This window comes from Amblyomma mixtum, chromosome 2, assembly GCF_055824585.1.
Source record: "Amblyomma mixtum isolate Tamu chromosome 2, ASM5582458v1, whole genome shotgun sequence".
Taxonomy (NCBI): Eukaryota; Metazoa; Arthropoda; class Arachnida; order Ixodida; family Ixodidae; genus Amblyomma; species Amblyomma mixtum.
Window position 1 is genome coordinate 270,271,164 of NC_143013.1, and position 23,592 is coordinate 270,294,755.

The window sequence follows — 23,592 nt, forward strand, 5'->3', positions numbered from 1 at the left end:
CTACAAACGGGCTCGTACCCGAACCTAAACGTACTCAACAAAATGTCCCACTCCCACATAATACAATGACAAATGCCCTTTGTGCCAAGAACCACCCACGCTGTACCAACGTTTGTATAAACGTTGACGCTGTACCACATAACGTGGGCATGCCAGAAGATAAGCGTGGTACCCGTTATACCGGTTATATCAAACCCGAGTGCGGAGCAATGGGAGGGAGTGCTCTCTAGCGATCGCCGAGTCGAAGGTCTGATTCGGCGATTACAACTGGCAGCAGCATCTAGCGGAGCCCTGGACTAAGGGCAACCGACCTTTGTGCAAGAAGATGGACGAAGTCATCTGTAAACCGCAGAAGACCAGCGAATCTAGTGCTTAATAAAGTTTTTCACTCACTCACTCACTCACTCACTCACTCACTCACTCACTCACTCACTCACTCACTCACTCACTCACTCACTCACTCACTCACTCACTCACCTTTTAGAGCGCAGCTCTTTGGCGCCCGTTTCTGCGTTTCGCGGTGTCGCCGTCGCCGTTGTCCGTTGTAACCAGCAGTGGACACCTTAGTCGCACTTTAAGCTGCGAAACTGGAGCGGGAGCTTGGGAAGGCGCATAACTGCCCTCTTGGAACAGTGGGCACCTTGCGATATCGCGCCTACAACCTGCTTAAGTTTCTTGAGGGTGGTGGTGTTTTTGCCATCCTGGATGTGCAGGCCCAATACACGGAGGGTGTCAACCTCAGGTACTGGGTCACCATTCAATTCAATGACAATGGGGGAGAGGAGAGAGCGGCGGTTCTTAGGCCGGATGAGGAGCAGTTCGGACTTCTCTAGGGAGCAAGACAGTCCGATGGTACATGACATAAACGCTTTGGATGCCTTGATTCGCAAGGCATTCAAGGTAGCACTTCATCTTCCCCTCAACACACCCACAGACAGATTACTAGGCCTGGGCCTCCACAACACGATCGGGGAACTGGTGGAAGCCCACCGAAAGTCCCAATACATCAGGTTCAAAAAAACCTCCACAGGCCAGTATATCCTGGACTCCCTTGGAATCAGAATACCGGCCAACGACCCAACCCTCCTCACCATCCCACGGCCCCTTCACCGGGAGCTCCTCATCAAGCCGCTCCCAAGGAATACAGTCGAGCCCACTTATAACAGCCGCAGATATAACGAACGCTCGCTTAGTACGAACGAGGGCGGTGCTACCGTCAAAATATATATTGGGGCAATGGCACAGTGTCTCACATAGAACGAACTGTTGTGGCCTCAACACTCGGTTAGCTAGCGAACGCGAAGCTGTCGGGCCCCCGTAGTTGACCGAGCCGGCGGTGTTTGGCGCGGTTTCACTCGACTGCGAACCCGCGGCAGGCGACTTTCGCGCACTTTGTGTTCCCCTGACACGACGCGGCAGTGGCATGGACGGCAGTGACCGGCGGCTGCCTTTTGTCATCGGCAAGTCACATAAGCCGCGATGCTTTGGAAGCTACGTGCCCGTACGCTACAGGAACAATACAAAAGCCTGGATGAGTCGTGACTTATTTGCCGAGTGGCTTGTCGAGTTCGACCGCGACATGGCACGAAAAAACAGGAAGGTCCTGCTCGTGCTGGATAACTGTGCAGAGCACCATGTGCAGCCTTCCTTGAGTGCGGTGACAGTGCTCTTCTTGCTTCCCAATGCAACCTGCAAAATTCAGCCGCTGGATATGGGCATCATTCATGCGTTCAAGGTGTGCTACCGGCGGCGCGTCATCCAACGCTTGATCGCGATTGATGCTGCCATGCCAGTTCGCATCAGCTTGCTTGCCGCCGTGGAGATGTTGAAAGCGGCGTGGATGGAACTCACCGCGGAGTGCATAGCAAATTGCTTCCGCAAGGCGGGTTTTATGGGCCCAGGCACTGAGGACGCCATAGATGACCCACCGGAAGGCCGGTCGCACGAGGACTTGTGGCAACGCGTCGTTGACTCGCAGCTGGCCGGACCTGACGTTGCCTGGGACGATTTCGTTTCTGCTGATGACGACGCCAGCATTGCGGAGCCATGCACTGACGAAGCTATTGTGCGTGAAGTGCGGGCCCTTCCTGACTGCCCGGAGACCGACGAGGACGATGACGAGGACGCTGCTCAACCGCCGGTTGCTGTGAACGCTTCAACCGCGATCGGTTACATCGTGTCGCTTAAGGAACTCGTGTGCAGCAGAGGCCTTGGCAATCAACATATTACCGCGCTGGAAAAATTAGAAACGGCAGTGATGCGATCAGCTTTAAAGAAGCAGACATGCATCACTGACTTTTTTCAAAAATAAAGTTAACTTTCGTCTCGCTTGCCCTTTTTGCCCGTATATAGGTGGTCCACTTACTACGAACTTTGGATACAACGAACAAATGCCGCGTGACGATCAAGTTCGTTATAAGTGGGCTCAACTGTATGCACCCGTCCCACCATGAGCAGTGCCGCAGAACCCGTGTGAAGGCACTCCATCGAGCGTACGGCTCCCAGCCGGATGCCGTATGGGTGGACGCTGCCTGCACGGGTGATGAAGCGACGGCAGCTGTGGTGGACTCCTCTTCATCCACCCTCCTCACACTACCTCTCCGTCTAGACACCTCCCCAGAGGCTGCAGAGGAAGCCGCTATTGCACTTGCTATCACTCACACGGAAGCCCGGTATATATTTTAAGTTACTCTAAAACTGCAATTCATTCGGTCAGCGGCGATTTATTTCTACATGATAAGGATTCCTTTCAACGTCAAATGATAATGGAAAAGCAGCCTAGGATTGATTGTAAAACTTTATTCTTTGTAAAAATTTTATTCTTTGGAGAGAGGATGCTAAGAGGTCGCGTTAACTAGTCGAGAGTACATAACCCTTCACGACTTTGCAGCCCACTCCACCGTCAGAATTTGCGTTCTGGGGTTAGAGCTAGTAAATCCTTGGGCTTTCTCAAAATTTGTAATTGATTGTAAAACATTTTATTCGCCGGAAGGAGCTTGGTAAGAGGTCGCGTTAAGTGGTCGAGAGTACGCAGCCCTCGACGACTTTGTCAGCCCACTCCACCGCCAAAACTTGCGTTCTGGGGTCAGAGCTAGCCAGCACGGTCTCCCACCGCTCGAGAGAAGGAGCTGTAACTAAGGTGGCTCTATTTTGCAGTCCCACAGGGTGTGATCGTAGGTCGCACGTTGGCCACAGTGTTTGCAGTTTGGGTTGTAAAGATCTGGATAAATGTGCGCGAGGAGTGATGGGGCGCGTATCGATCTCGTCTGTAGACGACGCCACGCAACCTCTTGTTCTTTAGTAAGTCTTTTGTCTGGAGGGGGGAAAATTCTCCTCTCTAGTTTAAAATGATTGGTGAGATCATGATATGTGATCATGGAGTCCTTCGTGAAATTCAGGGAGCCAGACTCATCCACTGCCCGGTCGACGAAACCTCGGGCTTTATTGTGGGCTGCCTCGTTCCCCGGATTCCCCGAATGGGCTGGGACCCATATCAATTCGGAATAATTTGGTGAGAATTTGGTTGCGTTAAGGATTCTAAGGGAGGTGTTTGTAATTCGCCCTTTTGCGGAGGTCAATTGCGTCTGGTCTCTGTTTCAAATTTCGCGCCAGCAGTTGCGTTCTTTAGCTATTAGCTCTATGAGCTATGTGCTAAAAAATTTATAGCCATGCCCATATTGAATAAAATACAAAGCGAGTTTTTTTAATTGTTAACTTTGCTTGTTTTTGAAATACGATAATGCAGGTGAGGGGAAAACATCATCGCCGCCAACGTTTTTAGGATCGCCGCAGCGAGACAGGTTTCTAGGTGGCGCTAATGTGCCCATCATGGCCGCCGAGTTGTCTGCAATGAGCATGGAGAAATGGCAATGAGCCCGTCTGCATATGCGACCGTTCAACACACGTTGTAGCGACTTGGACTTGAACTTTCAGGGCCTTGACCTTACGCTGACGTGTTTCTCACGATCGACATGTAGTACCGCCTGACAGACATCCATTTCGGCGCAGACTGTGGGACTGAAGTACTGAAGCGTGCGGCGGAACAGTCCGGAAACTGACTCCGAGGTGCACAGGTGTGCTGAAAGCCGAAGATGGACATCGTACTAAAGCAGCAGACTTACCTCAAAGAATGCTATGATTCTTTACTACGAAAAAAGGAGCGCCAAGACCCGGAAGAGCTCAAGCAAAATCTGCGAAAGCTGAATGAGTGCAACTACTCTTTTCAATTCATTAGCAGCCGGGTAAAGACTTCCAAGCCCTACCGTAACATTGCTATTTTCGAGCTTTACTGGCCGTTCGGAGCGCGATGAGTTTTTAGAGTGCTGTTTATGTGCCTCATCTTCGCCCCTGTATCTGTCGCTTTGAAGCAACGCGTTGTGAACATTTGTTGTGCTAATCGGAGAACCGAGGTCGACTGCTTAGGCTTGCTACTGGCTGTGAATAAAGGGATTGAAATATCGCTGCCAGACACGTAAAAGGCGGCTTGTAAAGAATTAAATTTGACTAACTTTTGGACCCGTTTTGGGCATATACGTTAAAGAATATATTTGTGCTGCTCCATTCAACAAATACGAGAACCCCTCATAGATAACGGAGCTTTACCTTTGATTTTTTTAAGCACTTGCTTCGGTAGTGTGAAAAGACGCATTTGTTTTATTTACTTTTTGGCTTTTTACTTCTAGGATGCTGACGTGATTATAGTACTCCTCGTTGACGTGTTGAGTGTCGTTCCTAACGATGACCTGGTATCACGTTTTGGCCAGCTTGTTTTTGACATCTGCACCAAACAAAAGGTATGAGTTGTTCAGGATATACCGTAAGCACATTGTTATGCAATAATCATTCCCAAAACATAGACATAACCGGTTGACCCTGTGGTACATGGTATAAACTTAGCGAGAAACTGCTGTGATTGTGGGCAGGAAAAGGTCACGAATGCTTTTATACTTTCATGTAAATGCTTATGTGTTTTCTGCCACTGTACATTACCTTGATTAAAACAAAATGTTAATAGAAAGCTATGAACAAATATAGGCCCAACGTTTTACATTGACTATTATTTTATTTCTTTGTTGTCTAGTCAGATATCAGTATTTTGTGCATACTTTTTCTAATCCTTGTCATGCATGTGTCGCCAATCTGATCTTGAACATGACTTGATGATCCTTCTAGCATGGTTTAAGTGATAGCTTCTGTCATGCACACAATGTCATCATCATCATCAGCCTGACTACACCCACTGCAGAGCAAAGGCCTCTCCCATGTCTCTCCAATTAAGTTGTCAGTTGCCGCCACTGTACCCCCGCAAACTTCTTAATCTCATCCGCCCACCTAACTTTCTGCCGGGACCTGCTACGTTTGCTTTCCCTTGGAATCCACTCCGTTACCCTTAAGGACCAGCAGTTATCTTGCCTTCGCATTACATGCCCTGCCCAAGCCCATTTCTTCCTCTTGATTTCAACTAAGATGTCATTAACCCGCGTTTGTTCCCTCACCCACTCCGCCCTCTTCTGATCTCTTAACGTTACACCTATCATTTTCCTTTCCATAGCTCGCTGCGTTGTTCTTAACTTAAGCAGAACCCTCTTTATTAGCCTCCACGTTTCTGCCCCATAGGTGAGTACCGGTAGGATACTGCTGTTGTATACTTTTCTCTTCAGGGATATTGGTAAGCTACCATTCATGATCTGAGAGAACCTGCAATATGCACTCCACCCCATTCTTATTCTTCTAGTTATTTCCCTCTCATGATCCGGATCTGCGGTCACTACCTGTCCTAAGTAGACATATTCTCTTACTACTTCCAGCACCTCGCTACCAATTGCGAACTGCTGTTCCCTTGCTAGGCTATTGAACATTACTTTGGTTTTCTGCATGTTAATTCTTAGCCCCACCGTTCTGCTCTGCCTGTCTAACTGATTGATCATGCTTTGCAGTTCTTGTCCTGAGTGGCTCACACAATGTGAGCGTTGATAAAGTGATAGACTTCAGCAGCTAGCCACCACCGTATCTGTTTGAATACTGTAAGGGTCGCTGCCCTTCCTTTTCCTTCAAATCTGGGAATATCGAAGAGGAATGAGGTGCTCTATAGTTGGAGCATATCTCTGGAGAGGACTGCACACAGGGAACGAGACACAGGATTGAGCTGTTTTTCTCACTGCTTTAATTGGTAATTGGAATGCCTGTAGTCAAGCAAAAATGCGTTAGGACCACAGAAGGTACACCAAACTGTGGCTGTAGCGTTTATTAAGTTCATATTTAAGCTTTGCTTAGTAGCTGTAGTCCTTTGTTCATGTTATGTGCTATTCTGTTGATAAAGTGTGATGATTTGCTGTGTTCTGTTGACGTTATGCAGAGTGTGCTTTTTGTCATTGCAGGTCACGCTTGAGACTAGGAGTCTACATAAAACGATGGAGTTCCTCCTGAAGGCGTTCTCCTCTTGCAGTCTTTGGGCACTCACAAACTGCATTAGTGCCTGTGGGGCACTTCTCTACTCAAATGTCTCGCGGCTCGAACAGGCAAGCCACGTGACCACCATTATGCATGGAAGCCTTTGCTTAATGTCTATGCTCTTTCTTCTCTGACAGAGAATTTGGGAAAGGGCAGCGTTGCTCAGCAGCTGTGCCATTAGCCCAAACCACAGCCATTTTGGTATCTGTGGAGCTGGCATGTGTTGTTGTAGCCTTGCCCAAATCGAAAGTTTCACTGGTTTAGGAAGAACGCTTTTGTAGTCATTAGTGCACCGAAATACCATTCCTCGTATATTATTGTCGAGCGTGCATCTGTAAAAGAACACTGAAGCAATTTAGGAACGCATATTGCTTAATATGTCATCATCTTCCTTGAGTGCTATTTAAAGCTTAGTTATGGTTTTTGTCATTCGGTTTCTAAGGTACAATCCTGAGGCTATTTCTACTTGAAGCTTTATGTGAATTGTGCAGAAAAAACAAAAACGAAAAACGAAAAAACGATAGTGTAAAAAAACTATCGATAGTGCTACTATCGATAGACTATCGATAATATTATCGATAGTCTACTATCAATAGTGTTGCTATCGATAGTACCGCTATACCGATAGTACCGCTACCGATAGTACCGCTACCGATAGTACCGCTACCGATAGTACCGCTACCGATAGTACCGCTACCGATAGTACCGCTACCGATAGTACCGCTACCGATAGTACCGCTACCGATAGTACCGCTACCGATAGTACCGCTACCGATAGTACCGCTACCGATAGCAAGACTATCAATAGTACTATCGATAGTCTTTTCTACTATCGATAGTTTGATAGTGACTCAACTATCGATAGTGTCGATAGTACTATCGATAGTTTTGCATCACTACTATGCACCAATTGGGTGCGCATCATTTTCAATATCAAGAAATGAGTGATGATGACTATTTTATTTACCAAGCACTCCTGTGCAGAGGCTGCATTAGCTTTGTATTGTATGTGCATTCTACCCGGAATTGTAACTTTTTATTGCCTTCCTCTTCCAGTTTTGGGAAGAACTGCTAGGCAGAGGGTGTGTGTTTGAAACGTTGCTTTCTTCACTGGAACTTGATATCAACGCAAAGCTGACAACACTCAAAGCTCTAAGAGCAATGACAATTAGGTGAGTAAAATAGCTGCTAGCGTTAATTACTAAACTGCTTGTCTAAAATTTGTTTTACCTCCATGCATCCTGCCGTAGTGTGTCGTTTATTTTCTTTCATAATTGACAGGGGCGCCTGTTTTTCTTCGCTGAAAGTGCTAAAAACAGATTTGACGAGTTCTTGTGCTAACTTATGTCAGGAAAGTGCAGTAGTTAATGTGCCAACCAGTTCACTATTTACACCTTTATATCTGATAATCTTAAGAGTGCCGTAGTTATCATAGCCATTTTGTTTCTGTGTTTGTTTCTATTCTATTTTTCTTGATGTCATCGTGCTTGTTCCATGGTAACTTGCATGATGTGGTAATTGTTAGATGACCTTCAATGAGCCGCATCGCTGTCAACCCTGTTTTTTTGCACTTTTCATGCAAACAGAAACCCTGGAGAGCCATACATGCCAGACACGTACATTGCGCGAATGGTGGAAATCCTTTTGGGTGTGCTTAGTGGGCCCTGCTTTAACGATAACAGCATCCAAGCTCAGGCAAGTATTCTATCTCAGTCATGTCTCCTTGTACTTGTGTGCAGACAGTTGTAGAAACACAAGTTTCAATTTGTAGGAACGCTTGCAGGCCACATCCTTCAATATGTATCTGCCTGTCTAAGGCCTGAGCATGTTAATGAATGTTTGCAGCTGACACATTGGAAGTTTCATTTGCAGTTTGCTTAATTGCTTCATTTCTCTTTGGCTAGCTTAGCAAAACGCTATGACGAAGAGTGGGTTCCAAATAGGCAGGTTGTACACCTTGAATCTGCTTTTACTTAATGTCTCGGGAACTTCCAGAATATTTTATTTCTTGTGCTTAGCTAAATTATGAACACTACAATCTTGCTTTTTCTTCCCATCTCATCACAGACGCTGGTGATTAGTGCCCTGAGGTGCTTGCAAAACATTTTTTCCATGAAGTGGAATTTTCCTAGTGAGCAACTAGGGAATCTCTTAGGTGTGCTCAAGGTGAGTTGTATACAGTGTTTTAGAGATGATGTAGAGAAATGTATGTTACTGCATGGCAGTAGAACTGACTGTTTTGAATTTTGGTAGTTAGTTGCAGTGTTGATAGCTTAGTAACTCTGAATAATTTATTGCAGTTATGATGTGTGTCAGTCATGCTGCCATAGTTAAATCATTCACTGCTTCTGTGTCATTTTTGAATTGTCATTTAGCAGTTAAAACAATGCTGAAAGAAAAAAAAGCTTAGGTTTCGCAGTCGAATTTAAATGCATGATCTCTGCTGCCCAAAGTTTATAGTATTGATTTCGTTCCTTTCTGCATTTATGTACAAATAAGGAAGAAAAGCAAAAAAAATAAAAAAATTGTGGAATCAGGATTTTTACTGAGGCTCTAAATTTGCATGCTAAAACTTCTTTAATCGGAAACATTTTGCTGACTTTCAGCTTGCTTGTTCTTGTTTTCTACTCTTCAGCCGTCTAGTAAACATGATGGTCATAATGCTTATATCTACTTTGCAGTGAAATTATCGTATTTACACGAATATAACACGAGTTTTTCCCCCCTAGATCATTAGTTTAAGACTGTACCTCGCGTTATATTTAGAAGCAAGGTACAAGCAATTTTTTTTTCTTGCTGCTGATCGATATTGCTAGAGTGAGCTTCACCACCAGACTCCAAAGCGTGAAGGCGAAGCTAACTTTATGCAGCCTCGTGGCTGCACGGCGTGCAAGGGAATGAAGTAGGTGGCTATGAATGGGATAGAAGGTGGCGCAGACTATTAAGAAAAAGAAGGCTCAAAAATAGTTGAGTGGAGTAGTGAAATGAAATGGGCAGCACGTAACACAAAGCAGCGGTGGCATGGCGCTGACGGCAGCCGCTGCTGCGTGAGAGAGTACATATGTTAATGTGTAGGAGGCTTTGCTGCACGTAATGATGCTGCGTGCATTCCAGATGTGTTGCCGCCTCAAATCACATCGACTTGTCCATTGCTTTGGTGCATGCCATCTCCGTTTTTTCTAAGGCCTCGGCTTATAGCTAGACTGAACAAGCTGAGATCGCAATATAGTCATAATATTTTTAAAAACTTTTCGTGAGGTATCACACTCTCCTCTTACATTATATTCGTTGTCATGTTGTGTACTCATAAATGCACTAAGCTCTCTGATAGCTCGGCCCATCTCCTCTAAAGGTACCGCTGTAAAATACCTATTTTGTCAAATGTTGAAAAATAGATGAAATTATATGTATTGTCCCATATTGAAGTGGACGAACGGAAAGGTATTTTAGGCAGATACTGAGTTCTTAAATCATATATAAAAGGAGGCAGCAGTGCATGAACACATTATGATGTGTGTGTAGGTACCTGAGCAGATATTTGGGTCATTAGTACTGACTTGAGGCCTTGACGTCATATTCTAGCAAGTCTGTGAAGCTGTCCTGTCAAGAAGCATCACAGATTATTATACTTCACTATACCTTCTTTTTATACTGCTTGATGTGTACTGCTTTTCATTGAAGTTAAAGAGTTTGGTTCTGTTTGTTTTTCATTAACTTTAGCAGTCTTCTGTGGTAAGCACACACTATGTCTGCCTACTTCATTTTTGTTTTGTTCTTCTAGACTTAAAGACTTGAACCTGTTTCTCCTGATTTCTTTTTTGCCAGAGCCTCTCCTTTTTTGGGTTCCCAGGGCAGAAAAATAGGCAGTACCTGAACTTACTTCCTAGTCCATTGTGCACACATTTGCCATCTGTGGCCACCAGCGAGGAAGCCCAGAATCAATCAAAAGTGAGTAGTGTCGTAAAATTATGTTCTCTTTGGGACATCGACTACAAAATGATTAGGTGAGGATTGTCAACTTTTAGCTGACATCAACATTTCACTTTACAAGCTGTTCATTTCCTCTGTCATTCGAGAATCTTAAGGTAATTCTCTGCTTTCAAGTCTGTTGTTCACTTGCGCTTTTTCTGCAGTGCAAGTTGGCATAAGAGGACAGTTTAATAAATTTCCCCCACCCCTTTCTGGGCCCTTCTTTTTGTCATGGTATGCCTGGTATAAATAAAACGTTTTTACTGACTGAACTGCTGGTTGCTAACATGGCCAAGTTTCCTCTGGCTCTGGTGTTCACACAGGGTGGTTTACAGTGCTGGTGGTAACTTTGGAGGCTAAGTTAGTCATCCATACCTGTGTATGTGCACGGAATTAAGGTGTAGCTCAGCCTCTGTTATAATTAAATGCATTATCTTGTGCACATTGTATGATGCAGTAGTTATGAAGTGGGAGTACACCAGCATTGACCTGTCCTCCCTTATACTTTCCTTCAGTCGACATATGTTCTAAACATCGCTGTTGGGCATGTCACTTGCAATTGCTGCAATTTGCTCTTGCTTTCCATGGTGCCAATGGCTAGCAGTTTTTTGTGCTCACTGAGAGAACTGGTTTCTCACTTGACATAAAGCCCTTCTGTACTTATAGTCATAGATGCTGACATTTCTTTGCTTATTAGTGAACCACTAAACGAACGTATTCACATGGAAAATTATTCCAGAGAGCATTCTTTTTTAATTCCGTTCTTGTGCTAAGTATCACATTTGTAAAAGTGCTTGACTCTTCCCTCAAGCACGGCAAGTCAACACTCAGTGGGTAGTGTGCATTGCCATGCACATCTGAGTCAAGTAACGTAGTCCTCTATCTGTGTAGCACTCACAAATGGAGCACTAGAGAAACGTTTCCTTCTTTTTTTACAATCCGTCTATTGCTGCCATTGTGCCGTAATAGCGAATTCAGCATGGAGTTTAAGTGAATGCAACACCTGCAGTAATCTGTGTTGAAGCCTGTGTGGGGGTTCCCATGGGCATTGGCAACCAGTTGCAGGCTTAGTGAGTGGGGCAGTGCTTCTGGTGACACAGTTAAAAGGAAGAAAGAGGAGAGAACACAATCAGGGTGAATGCTATATATGCTGTATTCCTGCTGTATGCATTGAGAAAATTATTTTGGGAAAACATCACTCATAATCTCCAGGATGTTTTGTGTGGTCAGGAGAGATGGGGTTCAGGGGTGTTTTAAGGCTTATCAGGGTCAGATTTATGGTTGGGGGGACGGTCTCATTTGAACCATGTATTTCCTGGAACTTTATTGTCAAAGAAAAAAAAATGTTATTCAGCATAGTTTTCCTGTGTAAAATTTCTCGGCTGGACAGTTACCCCCCCCCCCCCCCCCCCCCCCCTTTTCTTACTCATAATACTGCCCCTGAGGCTTATGCTGTGAGGCATTTCTCATTTATGCATGCTTATGTCAGGTTTATTGGCTTTGTTAATGACATTTACTGTCATGCTGTCACCATGACATTGCTGTACTCATGCTCTTCCCTTGGTCTCCACTTCAAGCCAGCAACTCCGAGGAGGAAAAACCGTAAAAAAAAGAACAAGAAAGGGAACGGATCTGTCAAGGAAGACACACCAGAACAGTCGGAGGAAGGTGTGTTGGTCACTTTGTTCGTGCTGTGAGCTTTGTATATTCTTGTGTTCTGTGTCCATGGAAATCACTGCTCTTGTCCTGACACGATTCTGTAAGTGTGCTGCCAGATGTTTTAGGTTTTTGTCATGTAACTAAGGTAATCTTGGTTACATTCCGAAACAAAATCAAAAATGATTGACCTGTTGCAATTGTTTAAATGCCCGAAAAAAAAAATTGACCCTTTGGACGCTGAAAACAAGAGGCAAAAATATGTGGAAGGTATTTGTAAACTAATATCGAGTGCTCTGCACTAATTAGTTGCCCTGGTTCTGAATGAGAGAATTTTTAAACAGGGAAAATCTTAAGTCTAGAAATCATCTTTGTGCTGGAATATTTTATGTAAAATAGCTGAATTAACGTTTGAGTGGAAAATATGAAGTATAATGTATTAGTTTTGCTGCTTGCCACTAGTGTGCTTTGCACAGAACACATGTTACACAAGATGCACCTAAAGCGCCCTCATATTAAAGACAGATGGCTGGTGTCATTTCCTTTCTTCAGCTATGGCAGTGTATGTTTTTGCCACTCCAACAGTCAGGTGCATGGGCCAGTTACGATCTTGAGAACCCATTAATTCCAGGCTGCCAGCAAATGTACAGCAGCCACACTTCATGGCAGTAACATAAGCAATTTTCGATGCTACCTTATATTTGCATATTGTGCGGCCCAGCTGTGTATTTGTATTGACTACTGTTTAGACAAGGTGGCAGCTGTGAATTATAGCATACTTTTGTTTGAGTGTCTGATTTTGTTTGAGGGACTGTTAATTGCAAAATGAAAAGTTAGTGACATTCCTGTCAAAGTATTTAGCCATGGCTAAAGCTAAAGGTCAACCTTGTTTTTACCTTGCCGTGTAATCTTTTATGATCATCATTTCCACAGAGGGTGCAAAGACGCCTCTCCAGTTTTGGAAGAAGACGTCGAGCTCCGAGTCGGAGTACTCGGACTCTGAAGGTGGCCAAATGGCAAGGCAGCGGCATCTGCAAGCCAGCGTTCGGCGCAATGTCTACATTGCCCTTACTTACATAACCAAGGTGAAGTAGTTGTCTGCTCTGTGTTTTTTACATAGTTCTCTGAGCGGTGGCCGGGATAACACTTTTTCAGATGCGATACCCAGCAACCGCTTCTTTTAGAAAGGTAGTTCCCTCCAAGATCTTCACATTGATGCTGGGACTGCAGAAAGTTAGTGTTGTGGGTTCCGCTACCTTAGCCAACACACACATATATGTATATCAAGAAAGCAGATTCATCGAGGGTTATTAAAGCAGGGCAAGATGTGATGAATCCTATTTGCTTTTCAGATTTCAGTGTTGCATGGTCTGTCATATTTGTGCTGGCTTTTATAGTCGATTTTTTATTACTTCTTGCACAATTAGAATTCAGTTTGCCGAGTGCTGGGAGTACTGCTTAGCAACACTGACACTATGTCTATGAAAACCCCCCAGCCCTTCCACCACATCTCTAGATGCCTTAAAGTAAGGCAGTCTTGACTGGCAATTTCAGGAACCATGTTAGTGCCTGAAAGTGCCGTTGAAGAGCCCACAGGACTGCTCTTATACCCAGCGTAAACAAGTACAAAGAAAATTGTGTTGATCTGTCTCACTGATGCCAGGCTGCACCAGCTCTAGTACTGCCAAGTGGCCAAAAGAGCAATTTCTAAACTAATCTGTTGGAATTTCTTATGCTTACCTGTGGACGTGCTTCTGCAGACTCTTAACACAGTGCTGTTCTTCACTCCACAGGTTGTTGACAGCCGTGAGATGTTTGGCTACTGGCTACACTTTCTCCCTGACATACCAGTCACCATTGGGGCACCACAAACCCAGACAGTTCTGCTGACCATTCTGAAGGACCCAAACCCACAAGTGTGTAGTGTACTTCTCTGCCTGGTGATCTCAATGCCATATGAACAAACATGACTGATGCACTCCATTAGTGTTGTTACTGTATACAGTGCATGCTAAAAGCATTCTCTTTCATTATCAATAGCAGTCTTTTGTAAGTGGCACTTGCAGTCTGGTAGAGACTTGCAAACATCTTGTATAGCAGGGTTTGCACTTTCTTTAGTGCTGTGACAAGAGTAATGCGCTATTAATATGTTCTCACAAATTGTCCATCAATCAGTAGATGGAAGTGCGAAATACTAATGTCATGAATGAGGCCGAGCTGTGGAATTACATTTCAGTACAGTGGAGTAAACATTTCAAGCTCTCCCTTGTACGTCACTTGAACTTTCACTGTGAACATATTTGCAATGTGTTATGATGTGCAGTAGCCATTCTTTTTTGCCTGCAGGTTCGTGTGGCAGCGCTTGATTTGCTCACTGGCTTTGTGACCAAGTACAAACCCTTCCTCGGGCTCGCAGCCTACAGGTAATGCCCTCTAGCAGGAGATCATGCATTTGCCATGTGATTAAAGTGGCTTGGCTTGGAAGCTGTGATAAGCCTTTTATTTGTTAATTATTGTCTGCATATGTTAAAATCAGCCAATCTTTTTTTTTTTTTCTGCAACGTTTACTGTACACCTGATAGCAGCATCAAAACTGCATGGTTAGATGGACAGTCATCAAAGAAAAAAAAAATGTGAATTCTGATTTCTTGTTTCTTGATAACAAATGATCTGCCGTTTGTATTTTGAGTTTAGGCTCTATGCATCCCGCTGTGTTAGTCAAACAGATTTCATCCTCACAAGGATTTGTTGTTAACACTTGTACAAATTCTTATGATCAGATAGGAAGAAAAAAAATTGTGGAGCCATTCCAAAGAACTTGGAAGTTTGTTAATGTTGCCCTAGGATATTAAGCATGGAACAGACAAGCTATTTCATGTGAAATATCTGCTTCGCCAGTGAGGCAATTTTTTTCTCCTGTGAGTTTTTATTTCTTTGTTAAGTGCTATCTTGAGAAACATTGTTGAATTCATTTATTTCCACTGGAGAATGAGCAGAGCATGAACCCCTGTTGAACTGTGCTCATGTGAAGTCTTTGTATGAACAACTGAAAAGTGTTGTAGGGATGAAAAAAAAAATTGTGGAATGCTGTAATCCTTAGTATGATTAATTAAAGACTCAATCCCATATGATGCTGTTGCCAGCATTGGTGTGTCACACAGCAAAGAGCAGACTGTCAGAAGTGATGGCACAGTCAGTAACCACACAGTTTGCTGTGACATTTTTCTCGACAGACTGCTAGCTACAGATTTTAGCAGGCACTTGTGATGCCTCAGGGTTATAGCTACTCACGAGAAACAAGGGACAAAGTAGGAAGTCAAGAATGCAGTGAATGATATCCTTGATTTTCATACCTTTATAGCAGCTGGTTACTGCATTAAAATTGGATTCAATTCACTTCAGCAAGCACTCCTGTGTCAAACGCCTGCGCTTCTCGGCCATAGTGTGTCATTCTCGTGAAGTACTATTTCATTGTGTCTTGTCCTCATTGTGAGTATGTGTTGCTTGCCGGAGTAATGACAAAACACGAAAAAAAAGTAGACACTGCAGTCGCTTATCTTTTGGCACCAAACAGAGAGTAGACACTTCTTGGTCAGGAGCCGAACCTTGGTACATTAGTTCATCAATGGAAGGCGATTGCAGAGCATTGTTTGGGAGCTCTAGTGCATCTTAGTATCAGTCTTGTAAAGTGTGCCTGTTCAATGCAATTAGAATAAAATTGCAGCTTCAGTTTTCAAGAAATTGGCAGATTATTCTTTAATGCTGCCATTATTTATTTGCCCTTATCTCTATTAGTGGCTCCAAGAGGACAGCATTCATCACTTTGTCTGAGACTGTGGCTGCCATCTTGGGAGAAGTTCATCGATGCCTGCACCTCGCCATCATTGCAGAAAACAATCCAGCACAGATTATCCAGCTTCTCAAGGTCGGTGCACTTTGCCTGAGTGCACTTTGCCTGAAGCTTACCTCAAGACTTTTGTGTTCAGTCATCTAGTTATAATAGCAGTTCCCAAGCCATGAATAATGCAACTGCCTGCCGGATTCTTTCAGTGTAAAGAGTTTCTGGGAGCAAATGTGATTCATTTCTGCTTGGAAAGGCATCTTCAGAAAAGACTGGGCACCTTAAGTGTTGTGCAGTTTCTTACAAGAACACATGGGGAGGGCAACTAATTTGCTTACTCATTAAGCTGGCTAGAATTCTTAGTCATGAATAATGGCATCCATGTTAGGGTGCATAGTGAAATAAGATTTGAGAGGCGCTGCATCATCATGGGCATCTTCATGTAAGCTCAGGTCTTCTGTTAAAATACGTACCGGGTTGAGAAATTCAAAATATGCAGTACTAGTCAATCTTTCTGCTTTGCTGCTTTTTCCTCTTTACTAGAAGCAACTTGCACAACTTGAACATTGTGTTTTGCACTTCTGGGAACACTGAACTGCAGCAATCTGTCATGAACAGAAAAGTTTTAAGGGGGCCATACTTTTTTTTCTTTCTTCCTTTTCATCCCTGTTGCTGTGGTCAGTGCCTGGCTGCTGTAGTGGCCGGGTCTCCATATCACCGTTTGCAGCAGGGTCTGCTGAGTCGTGTCATCAGCGACGTGGCCATCTTCTTGGACAACAAGGGTCAGTATACACAGCCAGTCTGATGCTTTTGTTCACTACCCGAGTACCATTTCTTGCAGCATTTGTTGTGGGCTGAATGCCAGCGCTGTACACAAGTCGTTCAGTGCCAATAAAGTGTAGAATAGCCTATATGTAGCCTCTTGCTTTTAGAGCACTAAGGGATGTCTGTAATAATTCAACTCTGCGTCCTGTTTGTGTCCTAATTAAATCAGTTATACATGTGAAAGTGGTATCACAGAGCTAGCGGCAAAGGTATGGCATAATGTGCGGAAGAAATTTAGTTGAAGCAAACGCACAGAGCAGAGATAAAGAAAACGGCTGGCTGTAGTAGGTGGTAGTTTATACCCGATTTTAAGTATTTAAAGGGGCTACGAAACACTGCTTGGGGAGATACCGGCTATACTTCAGGTGGATTCTTTATGTCACACAGATGCTGACTCAAAAAGAATTACAGGAATTGATGCACAGGAACGGGAGTTGTTCAATGAAGAAATTTAAAAATACAAGCAAACAAAACGCTGCCCTCAACTCGATTTTGGCGGGGCTTCCCACTCCTATTTTGCTCTCCCGATGACGGCACCTGGTGCAACCAATCAAAACAGCCTGCCAGAGCACGTCGCGGAAGTTTGTACTCCATGGTTGCCTGCTCTCTCTAACTCGTTCTTGCTGAGACTAGCAGCGTCGTTTCCATGCCAGAGCCCCTGGTGGTGTATTTTCATTTTACTTGCTTTGCAGGGCTTTTATCTAAGACAAACAAGTTGTTTTTATTACTCTAATATAAAACGCAGACAGGTGACAAAATGTGTCTCTATTTATTCACACAATTTGCAGTATATTTACTGTTTATCCAATCATCATGCTCGCGCCAGGTGATGTCATATCCGCTGCTGAAACCCGCCACTGTGGGGGGACACCATCAGAGCCATGAATTTGTTTTTGAGAGGACATCAGAATATTAAAAAACGGAATATACGAGGTATTACCGACGCTAATTGCGCCATTGTAACTTACTGTATGCGATCAACAGGCAAAATAGTCAACTAAGATAGTGTTTCTGGGCCCCTTTAACGTTAGCTCTCTGTGACTAGCTTTTCTAGTCTTACACTGGCTAAGGTTGGTGCAGGTAACAGAGCTGATCAACGTGATCACTTGGGGGAGCCCTGACTGTGATTGTGCCCTCATCATGGACCCTTTATTCACAGCCGTGCAGGTTCAAGTGGCTGCGCTCACTGTGCTGGGTGCAGTGGTGAATGTGACACCACTACCAAAAGAAGTGGCCGGTGCACTGGAACAAAGCAGCATCGCCGGGCTAAGAAACAACAGCAGCCAGGGTGCTGAGGGCGCCGCCATCTCTTCTGGCCCATGCTGGCTGGCTGCAGCATGCGCCGACAAGTTGCTAGCCGACATGAGCGAGTCCGCCCGGATAGCCACGACAGCAGTGCGTGTTGAAGCGTTCCAAGTCCTGACCAACATGTGCCAGGGGTACTTTGCACAGCTCATGTAGGTTCCCAAGTTCCAACTTGTGCGTAACTGGGCAGTCACTTGGCAAAGCTTTACGGCTGCCATAATTATCTTGTGTCCTCTGAATGCAGCCTTAAAGCGAGTGACATGTTGGCTTAGAGGGAATTCAGTGTGCGGGATTAGAAAGACAAGTTACGAGCGCTTTATGCGATTTGTGCAAATGTGAATTCCGTGTGTATGAAACTAAAATAACTGATACTTGGTTGTGTGCCCTGCTAAACTATGAACCATCAAGCCTGCCTACAAGTTTTGTTGGGCAAAGCTAAAACCGTTTACATCAGCACCAGTGTAAAGAGCATATGTGAGTGGCACTGATGTCAGTTCATGAATCAAGCAGTGCTGGGGCACTGAGGCAAAATGTCAAGGGGGTGAACGGTTGAGGAACACAGTGCAGTATAAAGAATGGCAGCTTTCTAAACTGTCTGGTTATATACTAAGAAGGAAAAACTGTTGTATGGTTCAAAAATTAGTGTATTGTTGCTCCCATCCTAGATTACATCTGCCAGAAAAGAAACGAAAGTTAAAAAAATTCCAAACAGAAAAGGCATACAATTTTTTTTTAGTGCGAAGTTGTCATACTTACTCCCTAGCTATGACATGCAGGATTTGGATACATGTAGATTGCAGTGTACATTAAAGGGGTGGAGACACCAAATTTGTGGTTCGCGCTTTCTTAGTTTCAAACGTTTCTTATGGCTCCAGGAAGCACGATACACACTCAAAGATTCATATATTCACAGTGAATAATTTATTATAGCATTTTTAGGTGAACGGTTTTCGGTTTCGGTTTCGGAACGCCGAGTTGTACAGTGACGTCACAGAGGGGGAAGATCAACTGCTTCGCTTGGTCACGTGGGCCCACAAAAGTTGTGACGCACCTACTGCTGCATCGTCTGCTTTCCCACACACGTGCTGACCAGCGCATATGAAAACAAACAACTGCACGTCAAGTCCCAGCAGCTCGGATTCTGACAGATCTGATTCCAACGAGTGAGGACATCGACTTTTTTTTTTGTTCGCACGCTAATATCGCCTTCGCGGGTTCGCGTGAGGATGCGAAACACTTTGCAAAATGCCAGTAAGCATCGCTGCGCCGCTCTACCCAAGCTGCGCCCACAACCGGTGTCACACTTCGCTGCCGTGCAGCAGTACCTGAGCGCTGCTTGGGATGGAGTACAAATATCACAAGAAAAGACAAGATCGCCTTGTTATCAGAACTGCCAGCTATACTCGAGCAGCGACAAAGCATGTCTGCTTATGTTGGGAGCTTTCGGCAACGGCACCGCTCGCGGGCGCTCCGGGCGACGAGCTCTGCTGCTGCCTGGCTGCCGTGGTCGTCGCTAGGCCTATAGCCTGTTTAGCGAGCGGCCGGCGCTTCGGAAGTCGCCTGCGCTATAATAAAAGGCCTACTTTTCACAAATAGCTGTAGTGTTAACAGAATCATCTCACAATAAAATAATAGTATGGTCAATCTCCTCGACGCCTTCGGCAGCGGAGCTAGCGGGCGCCAGGCGAGCCGGACCCCGACGTCGCGCCAGCGGCAGCTGCTAGGCGCGGTTGTGAGAAATTTGCTCATATCACAGTTGTTACCTCTACTAGCAGCTCAGTATTGGTCAGCGATCCTCAAAAATGACACTTTTTTCACATTTCTTGTCCCATGGTTTATTATTTACGTCAAGAACACTCTTTACCTCGCTTTTATGACGTCGGCAGACGGTATCCAGGCTGACCTACCGGCCGGCAGACTCGGCGTACTTCACGTCCGCACAAGAAAATACAAAACAGCCATGTTACCAGAAAGGATGCTTTCTAGATTCGAGATACGACAGCATGACTGTGCTAAAAGTGGATCTTTCGGCAGCGACACTGCCTGCGGCAACGCCGGCCGACGACCTGCGCGCTGGTCCCAGACTGCCCTAGTCGTCGCTAGGCCTAGCTGCTTTCGCATATCGACTCCGCAGCTGAGGGCGCTTCGGGACTGGCCAGCGCTCAGAAACGTGCTCCGCTCGGCACCCATTTACTGTGAATTCGTCCCATAATAAAAGATATGCTCGATTTCCACGACGTCTTCAGCAACAGAGCTAGCAGACGGCAGGCGAACCGCACCAGGTAGCAGCAGCACAAAACCGGCTATGGGATGAAATTTGCTTGCATCGCAGTCATCACTTCTACCAGGAACTCGGTATTTGCCAACGATCGTCACAAACGATGCATTTTTGATATTCATATATCCCAGGGTTTGCTATGAACGTGAACAAACAATACTATCGCGTTCTTCATATGCCGGCGTTCGGCACGAAGACTGGCGCAGGCCGCCCGTGTTTTGGTATGACGTCACTAAAACTTTATTTTTCTACACCCCTTGTGACGTCATGGTTGATGGCGCTAGCGAATGGGTCTAGGTCGTGAGAGTGAGCATTTAGGTAATCTTTGGAACCGAATTAAAATATTTTTTAAACGTTTGTTGCGTCCAACACCTGGCTGTGACTGCCCTTGCATACATAGGAATCCCATAGCAGGCTTTTTATAGCTTCAAAATTTGGTGCCTCCACCCCTTTAAAGAACCCAGGTGGTCGGGATTAATTTCGAGTCTTTTGCTAAGGCATGCTTCATAGGCCGAGCAATGCTTTGGTGGGCATTGCTTTTGAAACCTAGCAGTTCTTATTAGGTGCTAAGGTTGTAGAAGAACTTACTGGCTTATATCATGAAGGCACTAGGCAGTGTCAGATTATAAGCTTTAATGGAGGATTAAGGCCAGATGTACAAACTCATTTAATGCCGTGGAATTTGAGAAAATAATCATTTTTTATTTCAGATGATGAGCCCAGTGTGCAAAATGGCAGCTCTGAATGTCTGGGCAAATGGCTACACAGTGCATTCATTCTGCATCCTCATACTTTGTCACATGTTAACCTATTTGTTCTGTGTTCAAAAAATAAAGTGTCGTGCAAACATTGTCGCAAACAGGTGTCATCAGAGACTGTTCCTTTACTGCACATGCGTAACTATGGGACGCATTGCACAGAACGATTGTCGAGGTCTTAATGCATACTTTTGAAGCCAGACGCTTCATAATATATACCACAGTGAAAACTGTGCATCATGTCTCACTGTTCTGTCACCGAATGATGCCCTTGCTTTAGCATGTATTCCCTTTTATTTTCAGGAGGTCTTCCGATTGTGTGGTGACAGCAATAAAAACTTGCCTTCAGGACACCAACTTGACCATAAGAATCCATGTATTAAAAGTGAGTGTGGTTTACCAACTAGTGTAAAACTGCCATGAAAGCATGCCATCTTTTTTTGTCGGAAGGTTGATACTCAAAATGCAAAATGGCATTTTTTTTTCCCTTACAGAAGCTGCTAGTTTTGCGTTTTAGCTTCTGCATACATGCTGTAAGGTTTCTTCATGACTAGTTTAGGTAACATGTAGTGCCTGTGCCTGTTCTTTGTTTATGTGGTGAACGATATGTGCATTTCTTCATTGCTTGCAGCTTCTTGGCGCATTTAGTAAGAAACTCGGTGAAGCGGCAAGCCTGAAGGAGGGAGGAGAGGATTTGAATGCAGTACATTGCTTGGACTTGGTGAGAACACGTTTCGTAACACATATATTACTAGCCTGGTGCATGATATGTGCAAGTAAAAGGTCGAAACTGAGAGAAGCACCTGTGTGAGTAAGATGTTTAAGTGGTACTTCGTGTACCTGTTTTCAGGTACTGTATACTCAACGTTTTTAGGTTTGATGGCACTTTTAAGAGCCAGAAGGTTGGTCTTTCATGGGCTGCCTCCTTGCTGACTCGCTTTATGCAAAATGACAGAGCTGTGTATGAACTCTAGTGCACAGCTGTCTGTGTGACCAGGTAGCTGCGTGAAGCTTATGCAGCTGCAGGTCAAATGACTCTTGTTCCAGTTATCTTTATCTGTAGCCTGTTTCTTTATTAACCTTTTGTTCATATCGTGCAGGTTTTTGCAAAATTCACATTCATTTCTCTGCAAATTTCTGAAAAGTATGAAGTATCCTAGTGCCACAAAATTTTCAGCATGCAGATTTTTTAGCAAGCGGTGACATGCCATTGCTGGCTGAATCAACTTAAAGCTCTGTTTATCGCTATAAATTTCATTCTTCTTTTCTAGCTTCTATGAGGTTAACATTTAAAGCATTTCTGGGTATATGTTCACGAAGCAGTAACTCTTGCTCTCTTGCATGTTTGCAGGGAAGGCATCTTTGGTTGGACTGCCTCCTGAATGGAACCCTGCAGTCTTTTCTTCAAGATTTCTCTGAACCCATGCTGCAAACTGAGAGCTGCAATTGCCTTTCTACAATTGGCACAGTGATCTGGGATTCATTACCAGTAAGTTCACATCAAGTGTTCACAGCCTTTCTCAACCAAAAAAAAAAGGGAGAATGGGGTCACTTATATGGCAACTTTAATTGCGTTAGTAAACCTGTTCTGCACTGATTTGTATAGGATACTGTTCTCTGTGTCACTGTTAGCTTTCGCTTCAAACACAATGTTTTTACAGTTTGTTGCTTGCTACTCTGTTTTATCATTAAATTGATATATGCATTTCTACATATGTGAAGCATGCCATACTAAGAGACTGGACCAAACACTGAAGATTTTAAAAATTTTTCTCACGCAGGAGTAGTGCACAATCTATGATGGCACTGTCTGTCTAGCTGTACCGGTATTCTGTGATGCGATTATGTCTTCCCTACTGTGATTGTGGTGGTTGTATGTGGCGTGCGTGTTGCTTTTCATATGGGTTGTGCTTGAAATAACAAACTTCATGTTGTAAGTCGAGCGTATTCCCCGTCTGCATATTGCACATGTGTACTTGTATTCTTATGCCTTCATTTGACTTTACTTTTGCAGGATGACCGCAAAGTGCTGTGCATCACTGTGCTGCTTGGTCTCGCGCGGTCTCCCGACAGCAATGGCAATGTCGCAGAGCGGACAGAAGATGCCTTCGTGCGAAACGCTGCCATCCGATGCCTCAGCATTTTCTGTATGCACACATCACTGCGAGAGGTGAGTATGTGAACCGCGTCAACTCACCATCCCAGCTGCAGCACTAGGTAGCAGTTATCAGCAATTATCTCCACTACTTGGTCATTTGGTTGTCCACTGGTCCTAAATTTCAGACAAAACAAGTGGGACGGGCTCTGTGGTAATTTGCTAATTTTGAGGCTTGGATTGATAGGGCTGCAGCTATAGGCAAGTAACACTGTGCAGACAAACTAAGCAAGTCTTTGATTCCTAAACAATGCATCTATGTATGACTGCTTTTCTTTCCCTTGTTGTCAGTTTGAAGGTTTGCCTCTAAGTTTGCAATGATAGGTTTGCCTACCTATTATTGCTAGTTAGGTCA

At 44.5% G+C, this 23,592-nt stretch overlaps 1 protein-coding gene across 1 annotated transcript in view; it reads left to right on the forward strand.

The window, feature by feature from the left end:
* Window positions 1-3,817: 3,817 nt before the first annotated feature.
* The window catches only part of LOC149363994 (HEAT repeat-containing protein 6), a 29,768-nt gene continuing 9,993 nt past the window's right edge, over window positions 3,818-23,592 (forward strand). Inside the window, exons 1-18 of the mRNA XM_089573981.1 lie at window positions 3,818-4,241; window positions 4,683-4,793; window positions 6,378-6,518; window positions 7,507-7,622; window positions 8,037-8,145; window positions 8,518-8,616; window positions 10,276-10,398; window positions 11,997-12,087; window positions 13,009-13,160; window positions 13,869-13,991; window positions 14,422-14,498; window positions 15,871-16,000; window positions 16,599-16,698; window positions 17,901-18,198; window positions 21,386-21,467; window positions 21,714-21,803; window positions 22,434-22,571; window positions 23,097-23,252. Coding sequence (XP_089430107.1) covers window positions 4,092-4,241; window positions 4,683-4,793; window positions 6,378-6,518; window positions 7,507-7,622; window positions 8,037-8,145; window positions 8,518-8,616; window positions 10,276-10,398; window positions 11,997-12,087; window positions 13,009-13,160; window positions 13,869-13,991; window positions 14,422-14,498; window positions 15,871-16,000; window positions 16,599-16,698; window positions 17,901-18,198; window positions 21,386-21,467; window positions 21,714-21,803; window positions 22,434-22,571; window positions 23,097-23,252 — 2,286 coding nt within the window. The 5' untranslated portion in view covers window positions 3,818-4,091. The remainder of the gene's footprint in view (window positions 4,242-4,682; window positions 4,794-6,377; window positions 6,519-7,506; window positions 7,623-8,036; window positions 8,146-8,517; window positions 8,617-10,275; window positions 10,399-11,996; window positions 12,088-13,008; window positions 13,161-13,868; window positions 13,992-14,421; window positions 14,499-15,870; window positions 16,001-16,598; window positions 16,699-17,900; window positions 18,199-21,385; window positions 21,468-21,713; window positions 21,804-22,433; window positions 22,572-23,096; window positions 23,253-23,592) is intronic.